At 38.1% G+C, this 18484-nt stretch overlaps 1 protein-coding gene across 1 annotated transcript in view; it reads right to left on the bottom strand.

The window, feature by feature from the left end:
* LOC124711411 (lysine-specific demethylase lid) overlaps positions 1-18483 on the bottom strand; it is a 42064-nt gene extending 23581 nt beyond the window's left edge. The window contains exon 1 of the mRNA XM_047241469.1: positions 13304-18483. Within this exon, the coding sequence (XP_047097425.1) occupies positions 13304-18121 (4818 nt within the window). The 5' untranslated portion in view covers positions 18122-18483. The remainder of the gene's footprint in view (positions 1-13303) is intronic.
* Between the last annotated feature and the right edge of the window lies 1 nt (position 18484).

The following is an 18484-nucleotide window of genomic DNA, read 5'->3' as shown; positions in this document are numbered from 1 at the left end:
ATCACTTGAAATAATATATACTGTTATCTGTGGAGGGATAGAACCCCCATCTTTTAATGGGTGCAGATAGTACGTGACAGTATTATATTATTTCACTCATTTTTGTGTGACCTATTTCTTAAGAGGGTGCAAGATTCATATGAAAATGTGTTTTGGAAAGCAAAAATCTGTTCACTCTGAAATTGCCTAAAATAGGATTAATAAAGATGATGAATACAGCAGCCAAGAGTTTACGAACTGATGCGAAGGAAAAGAAATTGTGCTAGACTACAGTATTCCTTGACTCAATGGGAAAGCAGGGAGACTACATCTACATCCACAGACACACCCACATCTACATCTACACTCTGCAAATCACTGCGAAATGCATGGCAGACGGTACATCCCATTTTACTAGTTATCAGGATTTCTTCCCATTCCATTCACATATGGAGCGTGAGAAGAAAGATTGTTTGAATACCACTGTGGGTGCTGCAATTATTCTAATCTTGTCATCATGATCCCTATGTGAACGATACACAGGGGGTTGTAGCATATTCGCAGAGTAATCATTTAAAGCTGGTTTTTGAAACTTTGTAGGCAGACTTACTCAGGATAGTTTACATCTACCTTCAAAAGTCTGCCAGTTCAGTTTTTCCAACACCACTATAACACTCTCCAGCAGGTCAAACAAACCTGTGACCATTTGTGTTGTCCTTCTCTGTATACATTCAATATCCCGTGTTAGTCCTATCTGGTACGGGTCCCACACACTCGAGCAGTATTCTAGAATGGGTCGCATGAGTGATTTGTAAGCAATCTCGTTTCTAAACTGGTTGCACTTCCCCAGTGATTTTTCAATAAACAGAAGTCTACCACCTGCTTTATTCACAATGGAGATGATGTAGTCATTCCATTTCATACCCCTGCAAAGTGTTATGCCCATGTATTTGTGCGAGTTGGCCAACTCCATCTAGGTGCCGATATTATAGTCATAGAATAAAATGTCTTTTTCATTTTTTGAAGTGCACAATTTTACATTTCTGAACATTTAAAGCAAATTACCAATCTTTGCAGTACTTTGAAATCCATCAAGACCTGACTGAATGTTTATGCAGCTCCTTTCAGGCAGTACTTCGTTACAGATAACTGCATCACCTGCAAAAAGTCTGAGGTTACTATCAATATTGTCTGCAAGGTCATTAATATGGTGTCGTAAGGCGTGGAAGTTGAATACGCGTCAGAGGGTATGGACCTGGATACCCACTAGGGGTCTCTGTGCTCCAGCGCTTGCCTGCGCCGCGAGCCTCACCGTGCATGTGCGCCGCTCTCCACACCATGTGGAGTCTGCAGGCAATCACATTTCCCACGGTCATGTATTTAGGTGGCGCTACCCCAGCTGTCTGGTACTCGCCTAGTTCACATGTGCATCTCGGCCGAACTGTGTTCCCGTTCCACGTGCTGACACACATACTGTCGTTGCTTGGGGTGTTCCTGCATTATTGTTGTCTCACTGTGTTTATCACCTCAGTTCTTGTTTGTTTGCCAAGTGTTGTGTCCTGATTGGTCGTAGTGTCTGTCATCCCCTACTTGTTCGTCTGTCCTGTCTGTTTGGTGTTCGCGATATCTCCATCGGCTCACCTGCCTGGTGGCTACTTGTCTCCATTCTCTGTCATGCACAGCTTGCCGGTCGCTCGCAGCTATAACAATTAATATACAACATGAACAGCAAGGCTTCTACAACACTACCCTGAGGCACACCCGAAGTTACTCATACATCTGATGATGAGTCTCCATTCAAAATAACAAGCTGTGTGCCCCCCTCCCCCCAGAAAGTACTTAACCCAGTCACAAATTTCACTTGATACTCTGTATAATCAAACTTTTGACAATAAGCATAGATGTGGTACTGAGTACTTTTCGGAAATAAAAAAATACTGCATCTACCTGACTGCCTTGATCCACAGCTTTCAGTATGTTATGTGGGGAAAATATGAGTTGGGTTCCACATGACCAATGTTTCCGGAAACCATACTGGTTGGTATGAAGGAGGTCATTCTGTTCATGATATATAATTATGTTTCTACTCAGAGTACTTTCTAATATTTTACAACAGGTTGATCTCAAAGATATTGGATGGTAATTTTGTGGATCACTTCCACTACCCTTCTTGTAGACAGGTGTTACCTGTGCTTTCTTCCAACTATTGTGCACGGTTTTGCTTTCGAGAGGTCTACGATATATTATAGTTAGAAGCTAGGGTCAAACTCGGCCACAAATTCAATATAGAATCTGATAGGGATTCCATCTGGCATTGGAGCTTCTTTCAATTTTAATGGTACCAGACTCTTTCGCAATATCACTGACACTAATACTTATTTCACTCATCCTTTCAGTGGTACAAGGATTAAATTGGGGCAATTCTCCTGCATCTTCCTTTGTAAAGGAACATTTGAAAACAGAGTTAAGCATTTTAGCTTTTGCTCTGCTACCTTCAATTTCAGTTCATGCCTCATTCGCTAGGGGCTGGTCACTAACTTTGGTGCCACTAAAAGCCTTTGCATATGGCCAGAATTTCTTTGCGTTTTGTGAATCATCATCTGACAATACTCTGCTTTGGTAGTCACTGAAAGCTTCATACATTGCCCACTTGACTGTCAAACGTGTTTTGTTCAGCATCTCTTTATCTATAGTGCTATGCTTTGTTTTACACATATTATGCTGAAGCCTCCATTTCTTTACAAGTTTCCTTAAAGTGACTGACTGTATACCATGGAGGGGTCCCTCCCACTATCCAGTGCATGCTCAACTATTCTTTTAAGCTTGAGCCACTGTTCCTCTAGCTGCTTCTGCTCTGTGCTGTAAGTTTCAAGTTTCTCACCGAAATATGACACTACTGATTTTTTATCTACTTTACTGAACAATCTTTCTGCTTGTTTTAGTTGTCCTTTGCACTTTGGTAATCATTACTGTGACAACCATGTCATGATCAATTGATATCATTTTTGATGTGGACATCCTTAAAGAGATCAGGTCTATTTGTTGCTATTAGATCCAATACATTTCCATCATGAGTTGGATTCCAAACTACGTGTTCTAGGCAGTTTTCAGAGAAGGCATTTAGTAATGTTTCACTGGATGTATTATGTCCTCCACTGACAAAATCTTAATTTTTCCAATTGATTGTTGGATGATTAAAGTCTCCATCAATGATTACATTATGACTGAGGAACTTGCACACAAGTGAAATGAAGTTTTCTCTGAAGTTTCCACTTACATCAGCAGATGAATCTGTTGAGCAATTACGTATCCAGTTACCATTTTATGCCCACTGTTGATACTGAGTCTAGCCCACACAATCTTACATGCTGTTTTAATTTATATCTCAGAGGATCAGAGTTTTTTTGTCTACAGCAACAAATATACCACCTCCATATACCATTAGCCTACATCATTTTGATACACATTTAAATTGTCCCCAAAAATCTCACTGCTTTCAATTTCAGGTTTCAACCAGTTTTCTGTAACTAGTACTGTATGAGCTTCACTATTTTTCAGGAGTGCATAGAACTCTGGCCCTTTGTTGCAAATGTTTCGGCAGTTAACCACTAGGATTTTAATATTGTTGCCCATGAGAAGCATTTCTTTCAATCTTACACTGATATATCCGAGTTTCCTATAGCAATCGTTATCTGGATTGTATGGAGAGTCGCCTAATCTAAAAAGCCCTCACAGGCACCTCACACAATCATCTACCAAAATCTGATCATAACGAACAAGGCAAGAGCTATGATATTTGAGAGCAAACTGAAGAAAGAGCTATGGGGACAGGGAGTACTCATAGCTATGTAGTTGATCAACAGGACCCCAATTACAATCACAGTGCCACACCTACAGAAAAGTGGTTTGGGAAAAGTCCAGATCTGTGAATACTTCACATTTTTGGATCAAGAGTTCCTGCAAAAATCTATGCTGCTGGAAGAAACTAGATGAAAGAAGTAATCCACACACTTTTGTTGGTTATGATTACAGACTCTTTAATGCAGAAACAAGAAATATTGTTGCATCAAGAGATATTGAAACTGAACAGAGAGTGAAAAAGAGACTCTACAGAAAAATCTTGTTAATGATGAACTACCAAATGACACTAACAATCAAGCAAATAAAATTCAAGACCATGAAAAAGAAGGAGATGAAAAGTAAGAGGAAAGAGCATGCAATGAAGACACAAGAAACTACAATCTTAGGGACAGAAACAATTAGAAGAAACCTTTAAAATATGATGATTTTGAACAGCATTACTTACGTGTGAAGAATGTATTAATGGCCCACTCACAGAAAATTGATTAAAAGCAATAGAAGAAGAACTGACAGCTCTTCAACAAAATGAAACATGGAAGTTGGTAAATCCAAAGGAGGCAAATGGGAAAGACATCTTAAAAAGCAAATGTATCTTTAAAATCAGAGATGATTATTGATACGAGGCCAGACCAGTTGTCAAATGATGTCAACAAGAAAAGGGTACAGATTTCAAGCAATTACTGGGACAACGGAAGGGTCCGATTCCACCCGTCTGCTTTGACCCATGACATAACTGTTTTGCATTGGTGATGTCGCTGAGGCGTGGTGTGTTAAAAATGGATTGTGTTTGCAAAGGGTGTGTTGGAGTAAATGGTGGCATAATATAGTGTGTGATGTTTGTTTCTAAATTGTTTGTGAGTGATGTTAGTACGATATTGACCTTAGTGCTACATGTTACTCAATGTAGTGGAAGTTTGTTTTTTGCTGCCTTGGCAGTATGTTATTTCAGTGTCAATAGTTATTGGCTGCCAATTTACTTTTGGTTTTGAAATTGTTTGTTTATTCTGCTATTAATGGTTTGAAAGTTATTTTTTTGGCATTTTGTTTGGTACTATCTATGGGTGTTACAACAAAGTTTACCAGTCTTTGGTTGCTTGATGTTTATGGGCAATAATACGGCATATACAATTAAAGTTCTCCAGTTATGTCGCCACATTGTGTAATGCGTGAAGTGTCAGCATGTGCGGGAATTACGATACTGAGCCAAGTATCTGCTTCTCAAAGTAGGTACAAGTGTATGGTTTGTGTTTGTTTGTGTGTGTGTGTGTGGGGGGGGGGGGGGGACGGGGGGGGGGGGGGGGGAATTATTGTTTTACTTTGAGCTATATAGTTCAAATGAAATATTCAATTACAGATTCTTTGTGCCTTTTGTTTAGTTTATTCTTGACGATTTCATGTTTACTATTTTTCAGTAGTGTTTGTTTTAGAAAGGTGACATTCTTACAGTATGTTCAGCTTGGTCCCACCCAATACCGTTACTTTCTGCCCCATTAGTTTCATTTTATTGTTGAAGTAAAATATTTCATCTGGTTAAATATCTTTGATCCGGGTGTATTTAGTGGTTTGTGGGATTGAAGGGAGCAGCCTGCGATGGTCATCGGTCGGCGTATTTAGTGACTTTATGACTGCCGTATTGTATACACTGGGAACAGGGGTGTCTGCCATCTTGATGACGTCGGGGGTCAAAGCAGACAAGCAGAATTGGACACTTCCATATTGCCCAATTATTCAGTCAAGTAGTGGATGTGTGTTCATTAAGAGTGTTGTTTGCTCTGGCAGCAAGGAAATAATTCCATATTAGATTAGATTACATTCAGTTTTTGTTCCATAGACCCAAAAATGAGATTATTCTCATGGGTGTGGAACAAATCACAAAGCATAACATAAAACATTTGAATATGATACTCATTACCTTGATCATCTGTCAGAGGATTGACTAAATAGGTGAATATATTACAGTATACTGCAACTGCTAAAAGTTACATAATTAGCACACTGCCAGAATGAAACATTGTTGTTACACACTATTAATAAATTTATCATACACAAAATACCTAATCTTGACTGCTTTGATCAAGCGCTATCAAAACTGAAAAATAACAGACTATTTTACTTATGCTGGTCTAACAGCCACTGTTAAGATATTCATCTATACAGTAGAAGAAGTTGCCTATCAAAAATTCTTTCAAACTTTATCTGAAACCAACTTCATAATGGTTGCTGGCAATTTATTGAAAATGTGTTCCTGAACACTGGACGCCTTTTTGGACCAAGTTAAGTGATTTTTAGGTCTTTATTTAAATTGTTTTTATTCCTAGGATTGATACTATGTATTGAGCTGTTTGTTGGAAATAGAGCTATATTACTTATAACAAATTCGATTACGGAATAAATATACTAAGAAGCAGTGGTTAGAATATGAAGTTCTTTGAACAGGTTTGTACACCATATTCTTGAATTTACACCACAAATGAGTCTTGTTACATACTTTTGCACAATAAAAATGTTTGCTTGGCTTGACAAGTTACCCCAGAATATGATCCCATATGACATAATAGAATGAATGTAAGCAAAGTATGCAAGTTGGTTTATATTTATATCTCTTACATCTGACATCATTCTCACTGCAAATACAGACTTGTTTAGGCGCTTCAGCAATTCTAAGGCATGCACTTCTCAACTGAATTTATTGTCAAGTTGTAAACCCAGAAATTTTTGCACTGTCAACATCTTCGATCCGCATGTCTTCATATGTTATACACATGCTGGAAGGACATCTCTTACATGTTCTGAACTGCATACAGTGGGTCTTTTCAAAATTTAATGACAGTGAATTAGTTTTAAACCACTTATTAATGTCTGTGATCATCTGATTAGCAGCTGTTTCTAAATCTGTACTTGGCTTGCTACTTATTATGATGTTTGCATCCTCTGCAAACAAAACAAACTTTGCATCTGGCAATGTAACAGATGAGAAGTCATTCATGTACACAAGAAAAAGCAATGGACCCATGATGGAACCTTGAAGAACACCACGTGCAATTAATTCCCAATCAGATAAAGACAGACTACCTACTGCGCAGGTATTTCACAACAACACCCTTTGTTTCTTGTTACTTAGCTAAGCCTTGACCCATTTCATAAAACTGCCGACAACACAATAATAATCCAATTTATTTAAGAGAATGCAGTGATTCACACTGTCAAAGGCTTTTGACAGGTCACAGAAAATGCCAGTAGCCTCTAAATTGTTACCTAATTGATTATGTACATTTTCACCGTATGTAAACTGCATTCTCTATATCAGAACTCCTAAGGAACCCAAACTGTGAATTGGACGATATGTTATTTGCACTCAGGTGATTAAGGACATGCATAAACACAACCTTATCAATAATCCAACAAAAGTGAAACTGGTCAATGGTCTGATGATATCTCCTTTTGCCCTTCTTGTAAAGAGGCTTAATTTGAGCATATTATAGATATTCTGTAAATGTTCCACTGGTAAGAGATTGATTACACAAATAACTTAAGCTAGAACAACTCGCATGAGCATTGATTGTTATCATAACAACTAGAATACTTAGAATTTAAGGATTTTATGACGGATACTACTTCTTTGGGAGATGTGTCATTTCTATTTTACTGAAGTTATTTGTAAACATTGGTCTCAGACTTTCCACTGCACTGTTTACTGACCCTGATAACCCCCAGCTGTCAGTAACAGAATGTTTGATTTAAAAACAGCATTTTACCATGGGACACTGGATAAAGAGAATTTTATGAAGATACCTGAAGCATACAAGAAGCTGGAAAAACGTGTATTTTGAAGAAAGCTCTGTAGTTCTATCCAGATGAAATGAAACTGACAGATTTTCTAAAATCAGAAGGACTAATTCACTTGAAGTCAGATCAGTGCATATTTAAAGATGTAACTGAAGAAATGTACATGGCTATACACGTTGTTGATGGAATAATAACGCAAAAAGACTTGGAGAAAATTGAAAATATACAGAAAAAACTTAAGAAGAATTTAGAAATAGTTGCAGCAGAAAATCCAGATATGGTACATAGGGATACAAATAATGTAGAGAGAGAGTATGGATTATAAATTTCTGTATCATGAAGCCACAGCAAGTCTTCTGTATTTGTTATGTAAAACTAGACCACATCTTGCATTTACAGTCAATTATGAGAGCCGCTTCACAGAAGATTCCTAGAAAAGGGCTTACCAAATGTAAAAGGAACTCTGAGATACCAAGAATTATGGCCTTTTCTACAAGAAGAAAAAAATTTAAAAAGATGACACTATTCACCTAAATATCTATTGTGGTGCTGATAATGCATAATATTTAAGAAACAGGAAGAATACAAGTGCATATATTGTTCTTTACAACGGTGCTCTCATCAGCTGGCGTTCCAAGAAGCAAAGCTACTTCACCAACTGAAGCAGAATACATTGTGTGCGAGTTGCATTTGTGTGAGTGTGTGCCTGCTGTCTACTTTTGACTAGGGCCTTGTAGGCCACAAGGTAGCTTTCCGACAGTCTTTTTTGTTATGCCTTTCTGAAACTCAGTATCTCCGCTACATGGAAGTGACTACTATCCTTTCCATTATAATGTTATCATTACTTAGCTGTTTTAGAAAATTGTTTACTGTATGATTAACTAAAACTGTAAAACTTATTATTTATATTTACTAAAAACAAACACTGTATTTGAGGGGGGGAAGTGAAAATGCTGAAGAACTGGTAAAAAACAATGTTTACTCTGTATGTTTTTAAGTATTGGCAATCATAAAAAGAATAATGTGACTTACTTAAGAGTTTAAATACTTAGGGGGGGGATCCACCTAACAATATTTTCACCTTGGTTACCCATGATGAACACTTCGAGAAACATTTGTCTCCATTATTTCAATAAAGTAAACATTCCATTCTTTAAAAGCACTCTGAAATAGTAAAAACCTGCTCTCTCTCTTTTAAACATTTTTAAAACTGTTATATCTGCATTTAGAAACAGCCCTTCTACACAATTCTGTTCTTTAACAGCCTTTAACTACTTGCTGCTATTGGCACATGTACAAATCTTGCAATTTCAGGAATGATGAAGAAGGAAACTTAATCCATTAACTGCCATGATCCTCATTTGGGGACTGGATAGTTTTTGTCCCATCAGTTGGCAGCAGTGTCTTTGTTTTAATGCCGAATAACTGATAATATTTGAGAACAGAATAACTGAAGTGAGCGACACACCAGAGTCAAAATATTGCATTTGGTTTCTTACGTAAAGTTGAATAAACCATAAATCGGATGGTTAGTCATGTAATATAAATATCATACATTTTCAATTGTGTTAGTTTTACATTATTTTTATTATTCCGTCAAATGATGCAATCATACTGTAAATTTGTAGGTTACAGTAGATCATAAACGTTTCTTTATTCATTTATTATTAGTAAATATTGTTTTATTACATGTTTTAAAGCAATACCCGTTTGGGGATCGTGGGTAATACAAAGTAATTTCACACATCGATACAGTTCCCCACAGTCGTTTAATGAACAAAGTAAGAGCATACGGACTATCAGACCAATTGTGTGATTGGATTGAGGAGTTCCCAGATAACAGAACACAGGATGTCATTCTCAATGGAGAGAAGTCTTCCGAAGTAAGAGCAATTTCAGGTGTGCTGCAGGGGAGTGTCATAGGACCGTTGCCATTCCCAATATACATAAATGACCTAGTGGATGACATCGGAAGTTCACTGAGGCTTTTTGCAGATGATGCTGTGGTGTATCGAGAGGTTGTAACAATGGAAAATTGTACTGAAATGCAGGAGGATCTGCAGCGAATTGACGCATTGTGCAGGGAATGGCAATTGAATCTCAATGTAGACAAGTGTAATGTGCTGCGAATACAAAGAAAGATAGATCCCTTATCATTTAGCTACAAAATAGCAGGTCAGCAACTGGAAGCAGTTAATTCCATAAATTATTTGGGGTACGCATTAAGAGTGATTTAAAATGGAATGATCATATAAAGTTGATCGTCGGTAAAGCAGATGCCAGACTGAGATTCACTGGAAGAATCCTAAGGAAATGCAATCTGAAAACAAAGGAAATAGGTTACAGTACGCTTGTTCGCCCACTGCTTGAATAATGCTCAGCAGTGTGAGATCCGTACCAGATAGGGTTGATAGAAGAGAGAGAGAAGATCCAATGGCGAGCAGCGCGCTTCGTTACAGGATCATTTAGTAATCGCGAAAGCGTTACGGAGATGATAGATAAACTACTGCAGGAGAGATGCTCAGTAGCTCGGTACGGGCTTTTGTTAAAGTTTCGAGAATATACCTTCACCGAAGAGTCAAGCAGTATATTGCTCCCTCCTACGTATATCTCGCGAAGAGACCATGAGGATAAAATCAGAGAGATTAGAGCCCACACAGAAGCATACCGACAATCCTTCTTTCCACGAACAATACGAGACTGGAATAGAAGGGAGAATGGACAGAGGTACTCAGGGTACCCTCCGCCACACACAGTCAGGTGGCTTGCGGAGTATGGACGTAGATGTAGATGTAGAATCAGTATCATTGTTTCATTTATTTATTATTATTTTTTTTTAGATATGGGAACCAGTAAAAGTTCCTCACACTATCTGAAGCAGAAGATACGATAAATGATCCTAATTTTCTCACCGAAGATAATGGTGATGGTGTGATAGATATTGTAGAACTTCACCCTGACAATGTGGATCGCGTTTCCAAAGCTGAAGAATTCGATGACGACATTTTGGAAGACACTTATCCAAATGATGTTCCTGAAAGGCTGGAAGCTCCTTCAAGTGCAATTGCAGTTGCCGATACAGACACAGAACCTCTGGCCAAAAAAGACCCTAGTACTTCACGGCCCAAACGGTCAAAGAAGTGCAAGTTGAAAATAGTGAAAATAGTTTCTGGTTGGCAAAAAGTTAAGCCTGATTTCGAAAAGACATTTGGGCATAATGACAACATAAACAAAGCTATGAAACAAGTAACTTCTCTCAAAGGAAAATCAGTGATCAAAATTCTCAAATGCTATTTGACCAAGAAATAATGAATTTTACTGTCAAAGAAAGTGTCAGATATGCTGCTGCACAGAATAACAGGCATGGATTTATGTTTTCAGTAGACTGTCTTCGACATTTGTAGACTTTTTATGCCTTACAGGTTACCATTATTTGCCTCAGGAGTAAATGTATTTGTGCGAAGATGACGACTTCGACATTAGAAGTGTCAGAAAATGTTTCTCCAGAAGGTATTTAGAAATAAAGAAAACTCTGCCCTTCAACGACAGTTCTAAACTGACAGTTCATAATTTGGCAACCACAGATTTCAAGATATGCCCCCCATTGTCAAAATGATTCAAAATTATATGAAGTTTGGCGTTTTTTTGAAAAATATAAGCATTGATGAGCAGATGGTCAGATATTTTGGGCATCATTACTTCAAACAATTTATTCGGGGTAAACCCATATGGTTTGGGTTCAAACAGTGGACAATGAGCTGTGCAGAAACAGGATACTGCTTTCATACAGACTTGTAAACTGGGAAAAGGAACGATGCCATTGAGGTGCAAGGTTTGGGTGCATCAGTTATAATGAGCAAAATATATATGGTGAACAATCCCTTTAACCACATTTTGTTTTTTGATAATTTTTCCACTAGTTTTGATCTAATGAAAACCTTAACATACCGAAATGTAGCAGCAACAGGAACAGTTCAATCAAACCAAATAAATAAATACCCTCTCAAGTGAAATAATGAATTCAGAGAGGAACCTCATGAAGCTATGGATTACAGATTTGATGTTAAAACAAAATATTCTGTGCTGCATGGAAAGATAATTAATGTATACGAGTCTTGTCAAACCATCAAGTAATATATCCAGAGACTAGAAAAGTTGAAGATGTCCAGAGAAGAATGTAAGTAGATGGTCCAGATTGGAGAAAAAAGATATGTAAACACCCCGGCCTCTCTGTAGACATCTCTACAATAAATTCATGGGTGGAGTGGACAAACTTGACTGGTGTATAAATAAATATAGAATAAAAATGTGGAAAGAAATGGTATTTTCCTATATTCACAAACATAATTGATACTGCAGTAGTGAATGCTTATGTATTATACTGTCATGCTAACAGCAACCAGAGTTTAGGGGGCAAATAACTAGAGGCTACCTACAAACACAGTCTATTTATCATCTTCAAAGTCTTGGCAGATGATAACTGCAGAAAAAGACCCAGAAACGTGTTTCAGAAACAGCGAGAAAAAAATCCATTGGGACATTATCTAGAAAGAACCTGTGAAGGAAAACAAAGAAAACGTGTGATATGCAAGAGAAACATAAGAAAACAATGTAGAAAATGTAATGTAGGCTTACATATGGAATGCATGGAACAGTGGCATCAACAAGTTTTTTTTACTTACAAAAATGTAAAACATGAGTTCATACAAAATGCATTTTATGTCCAAATAATTAAAAATAATCAGAACTGTAAAATATTATTGCAAATAAAATTGGTTTCCAATTATTCCTCTTTTTCATGTCATCTGCCACGATCCCCATTTGGGGCTTTCTGGAAAAAAACTGCTATACTTCTGAAAAAGATATTTTTTAAAAAAATTGGCAGTTAATGGGTTAATTTTTCAAATGCTAATTTCATAGATTAAAAAAAAACATTTATATATTTTCTTCCAGTATCACAACAAAACACAATCGCAGTTTTATTATGAAATAACATGGGAAATGAAAAAGAAACAAGAAACAAGACAACATGAATGAATATGGAAGGTCAGTGACAAACATAAATGTTGATTGATCCAAAGTTATAATTATTCAAAAGCCATAAACTTTACTGATCCAAACAAGTGCTACTCAAAAGCAGCCTTAAAGAGCAAGAGGTATTCAAAAAGGGAAACTGAGACACATCAGAAAACTGGAAAACGTTTAGTCACAAAATAACTTCTTAGGTACCACTTATGTTCTAATATAGCAGTTTTGATCAGCGATATATAAATGGTAACCTACTTATTAGCTTTGAATTCTTGGCACAACCCAAACGTTTTCATTTGAGAGAGAGAAGCAGGAGGGGGGAGGGGGAGACTGAGGGAAGTAGAGAGGGGGGGGGGGGAAGGAGAGAGTGTGTGTGTGTGTGTGTGTGTGTGTGTGTGCGTGTTTTGGTGCAAGCAGGCAACGGAGGTGGGGGAGTTATAGTACTTAAAGATGTAGTATGTGTCGTGCAGACTTTTACACTATAATTTCAAGCTGATTTTCTCCTTTGCATTATCAAGATTTGTTGCACATTCACCATTTAGTATGGTACATCAAGTGAATCCAGTCTAACAACACAACAATCTCCACATCTACTGATAACTGTATTACACCAAAATATGTGGTAAGTAAATTTCTTAAAGTTACTTACCATTTGCGCTGATCGGATTTCCTCAACATCCATTGCAAGTCTCCCTTCTCTGGTCAATGAATCTTCAATCACTTCCTCAACTTCTATTTCCTCTTCATCCACATCCAAAACAATGTCACTTGTAAAATGATGTGCACTATCAATGCCTCCACAGTTTCTCCTATTTGTGCAGTTAACACATATGTAATCCTCATGAGGATTAACATCTTGCTTATCCAGACCGACACAGTACAAATGAAACCACTTCTCACATCCTCCATCACACTGCACCCAGTCCACAGACTGGCCCACAGGTTTCAAGCAGTTCACTGCTGCACAGTCCTCATCCTCGTCATTCTGAGTATCACTATCTTCTTCAGTTTTTGATGTACTGGACACACCCTGACTTCGTTTTTTCTGTTGCCCTTTGCATGTGCTCTTCCTCTTTGAAGGACCTTTGACTTTCTTTTTTGATTCTGCTTGCTCTGGTTCACTCTTTGTCTCAGATTTTTGCCTTCTGATAGATGTATATGCATTTATCAAGCTGTATGAATACGACTTTTTGCCACTCATTTTGCATCTTTCTAGTGCAACTTCTTCTATCTGGTCTTTGCTTAGAATTGTTGCCTGATATATTTTCCCCAGTTTCAGAGCTTCATCCAAAGTAACTTCCATCAGATCTCCTTCCATCATTAGGTCTTCCAACATTTTCTGGGCTTTCTTACTAAGTACAATAAAGGGTTTTGATGATTTTTTAAGTGACTTTAACCGTTTTGGTGCTGGCTCTAGTTGCTCATCACCTAACACTGTATCAGAAATGTCTTCAGTATACTGTTCAGATTTTTCCCGATCAGGAGATGAAAGTTTATGAACAAGTTTTACGTTCTGTGATGGTAATTCTTCAGGCTGACCAATGGCAGCTGAGGATGGACGTACATTGCCAAGCTGTGAACATTTTTCCAGTTCATCAGAAATTATCTTTTCAGTTTTCTCTCTTGCAACTGCCTCACCTATTTTTTTTGACAGTTGTGATATCTGCGAGAGTGCCATTGCAAATTCGCCAGTATTGAGTGCCTTTCTAACTTTCACTTGCCACCCCATAATGCGTTCTGTGAAACACTGCAGTGCTTCTGCTTCTGGAATCCTTATGTTTATTTTCTGCAGCTGAACTAAGAGCGTGAGCAGAGTCTCAAGACGTGGTCTTTTTGACCTACAACAATCTGGGCACAAAAATTTCCCTTGCAGCACAAATGATGAATCCTGTGATGTATACATCGTTTTATATTTCAGAAATGGCTTTATGCATGGGACACATTCTTCATGAAAAAGGTCTCTACACAATCCACACTGATAAAGCACCTCACCATCATTTTCTGCATCACAAATGCAGTAGGTGTCAAATGTATTGTTTTCAATTTTAGAGGTGTTTCGAGTTCGAATTTCGTGCATTTGCTCCAGCTCAATTTTTTCCGCTTTTTTAAATTCTGACACTACAAGTGATGGGTCTACATCACCTTCTAGTTTCAAATTGAGGATAACATAGGGCTCCCTGGAATCTATATCTACTTCTGCAGTATGCTGGATTCTCCTTTGTTTTTTGGGTGTGTCACCCAAGTTCAACCTAGGGGAAATAACTTCCATTACAGAATATGGAGAATTTTTCTTCAAAAATGCGTGTTCCAATTTCTCTCGCCAAAGTTTTCCTTCACTGAACTGTGTTTCAAGGTAAGGTAGAGCTTCAAGATGAACTGGGATAGATTTTCCACAAATTACAAATGCTTCCACTAAGTCAATATAAGGTCTGTATTTTGACTGCTGAGCTTCTCTCACTCTAGCAAGCCAAACTTTTGCTTTCTTAAATATCTCTGATATTGCGTCAAAATTGTTCAGTGAAGCCTTGATGCCCTCACCTTCTTCAATGAATCTCTTCAGACCCATAACAGAAAACATTTTGTTTTCTTGCAGGCACTGCTTGGCCCTTTCTTCCCATCTTTCAACTTGGGTAAGCAAGGATCTCAGTTCAGCTAATTTTGTCTCAATATCTTCATGTGGAACCAACTGTGTTCCATCTGCCAGTAATTTCTTTATTTTCTCCTTTGTTAACAAATGATGATTTGCACATTTTGCTGCTATATCTTCCATCCATTTAACCATATCTATGTATTGGCGAAGCTTAGGCATCTCAGGCAGATCAAAATCAAGATCATTTCCTGCTTCTAAGCACTCAATCAAGTCCTTTGAAGGCACTAGGTTCTTGCTGAGTAGATCTGCAGCAGTCTTTTTAAACTCTTGGACTCTCTCTAGCAACTGTTTCACAGCAGGAGCTTCTTTGATTGCACATGGCAGATCTTCAATCTGATCATTGAAGAGCTTTAGTTCTTGCAGTGTCAGCTGAAGCTTTGGTTTGTTGTCTTGTCGCGTCTTTGGCTTCTGTGTTTTACAACAAATTTGTTGGGCAATCTTAGCACATTTTTCACCTTCTTGTACAATTTCTGATAGCATGGTAAGTAATTCAGACTCTGGAAATCTTTTCTGTTTAGCCTCTTCCAACAATCTTTTAAACTGCTCAAGGTCCGTTTTATTTGAAGCCTTGGGATCCATAGCATTTTTTACTGATTCTGCCCAAATATCAAATGATTCAGCCCTCAGTTTCAGTCTGTATAACATATTTGGCAGTTCATCTAATGTATATCTGTAACGTAATGTGTGCTTGTTTGGAGGACACTCACAAAGCTGCTTGAAATGTCTCAGACAGACTAAGATATCTTTGTTGCAGCTGCAAGTCACCGCTGACAAAAAGCATGTTGTTTTGCACACTTCACACTGTCGCTCATCGTCTGGTATTAGTTCGAAAGGCTCCTGCTGAGCCAGTGTACAGCCCCAGTCAAGAAGTTCTTTCCTGTGTTTCTTTTCTATTTCCACCATTTTCAGCATATCTTTATATGTGGCTGCAGCAACTCTAAGATCTAAAGCTTCAGGATTCAAAGACATTTTGCACACAAGTTCATCATGTGAAAAAACACAAAACCGGCGGAGAGTTGAGTAATGTAAAATACATTCTCTCCCCATCTGTATCCAGTCAGCAGGAGCAAAATTAACTGCTTCAGCAAAATTGTATCCTTGATTGAATCCAGCATGGTAGGCTCTCGGGAAAGTTACTACAAATTCACCAGCCTTTTGGTCCGTTCTATATATAGGAACACCTGCATCCATCAGAATATTTGGATTCATTATGGTTACAAGCTGATGTAACAAATCCGGCTGGGACTGGAACAGTTCTGGTGCTGCTTGCTTCATTACATCTTCAAACATTTCAGCTTTAGAACCTGGTACACCATACCACGTTTTTGATTCTCCCCAATGAAGGTAATTAATGGAATAACTCCAATGATCTTCATTGTGCCAACAAAATGTTGCAAAACACATGCCCACATACATCCACGGCACTTTCATACCAGAAATGTCAGCATTGATATGACCAAGAACTGAACCCTCAAGCACAGCAATATTATTAAGGTTCCATCCAGAGTTAGTGTACTTTTCGTCTTTATTATCCATATCTGTTGCTTTGGTGGGAAAGCCAGAACCATGATCCATTGTATGTAGATCGGCTCCATATTCAACTATAACATCTTCATCAATAGAGGATACAACTCTCCAAAATTCTCGTTCTACAAGTGATGATGGAACCATATGAACGGGCATATTGAAATAATCTGATTTAAACTGATCAGCCATTTCTCCAAATTGCTGTAGTGTGTATTCCCTCTGTGCTTGTTCAAAACCAAATGCTTCAACTGGTTTGTTAACTTCAACAGCAACGCAACGTGGGCATCGCCAGTCACCTCGTGGAATTTCTGCTAGTGGTGGCATAAGACAAAAAGTGTGATAGCTATCATCACAACCATCACACAGTAACATAGATTCTTCCACATCTCCCCTGTTGCAGTTCTGACAAACATATTTGGCCAATGGATCAATGTCAAATTTCTGTTTCTTTCCTCTCATTTTATGTTTACCCTTTCCTTTATTTTCGTATCCTGGCATTTTCGGGCCAGCACCAAATATCTGTAGTCGCCGAAGTTCTTTACTTTTTGTTGATGGCTCTCCGGTGTTTTCTTCTTTCACAACTACATCTCCCAAATCACCGTATCTTGCACGACGCCCATATTTTCTCTGTGGTGGCTTGATCGCCTGACGTGAAGGAATTCCATGCTGTTTATATTCACGATCACTGTCATCAATTTCTGGTCGCTTCTTAATTTCTGACATTACTTTACCCTGCTGAAATACGTCAAATGGGTACAGTATTCTCTCATAATGATGTTTCAGGACAGCTCCCAAACCACGATTTGCTGGCCATCCCATTCTCACAGCCAGTTTATCCCATTTTTTACCTGCAGTTACAGCATCGGCACCACCTTCTGCCTTAACCATGGTATGCAAGGAATATATGTCCAATACTTTTTTTTCTATTTGCGGGATCTTCAACGATGAGCCTTGTAGCTCCCAGAATTTTGCAATTTGATCTAAATAATTCAATTTTATTCTCGTTTTTGCCTCGAGCTCATTTAAACGTTGTATCCTAGGTGTGAATTTAAACTTGTCGACATTGACAGTGAACGGCGGCTGCCAATCGGGTGGTGGTTTTATTTTACAAATACCTGTCTTCTCTGCCACTGGTCGAATCTTGTTGATATACGCTAGTGGATCCCCAAATTCTTCGACTGATGGGTAGAAGACTGGTGCTTCCTGTGGTACCTTAAAATCAAATTCACCAACATTACCACTTCTCTGAGGCGTCGACGAACTGAGAGACTTCTGCACACGAGTTCCCATTGTTATCCAAGGGAGTAACAATCCAAAAACTCAACTGCTGTTCATAGCAACGATTGTTTCCTACGATATTACAAACGTCTTACAAGCTTCGCTACCTTTCATGATGAGTCTACCATCCATTGTACTAATCTAAGTTTACAAAGAAACACCTGATACTAATTACTAGCACAACACGGATGAGAGTCACCTTTCACGACTTTACATACACACGTGCATAGTGTCTGTGAAACTAGTCTCAAACAGATTTTCACTTTCTAGAACACACGCACAACACATTAAATACCCTCACCTTGTCCACTACAGTACGATAACCATTACTTTTTTGGAGTTTACATGTGTTGCCAAAGACAATATTACGGAAGA

The sequence above is a fragment of the Schistocerca piceifrons genome, chromosome 8 (assembly GCF_021461385.2).
Source record: "Schistocerca piceifrons isolate TAMUIC-IGC-003096 chromosome 8, iqSchPice1.1, whole genome shotgun sequence".
In the NCBI taxonomy this organism is placed as follows: Eukaryota; Metazoa; Arthropoda; class Insecta; order Orthoptera; family Acrididae; genus Schistocerca; species Schistocerca piceifrons.
This window is presented reverse-complemented; position numbering and strand designations above follow the sequence as displayed.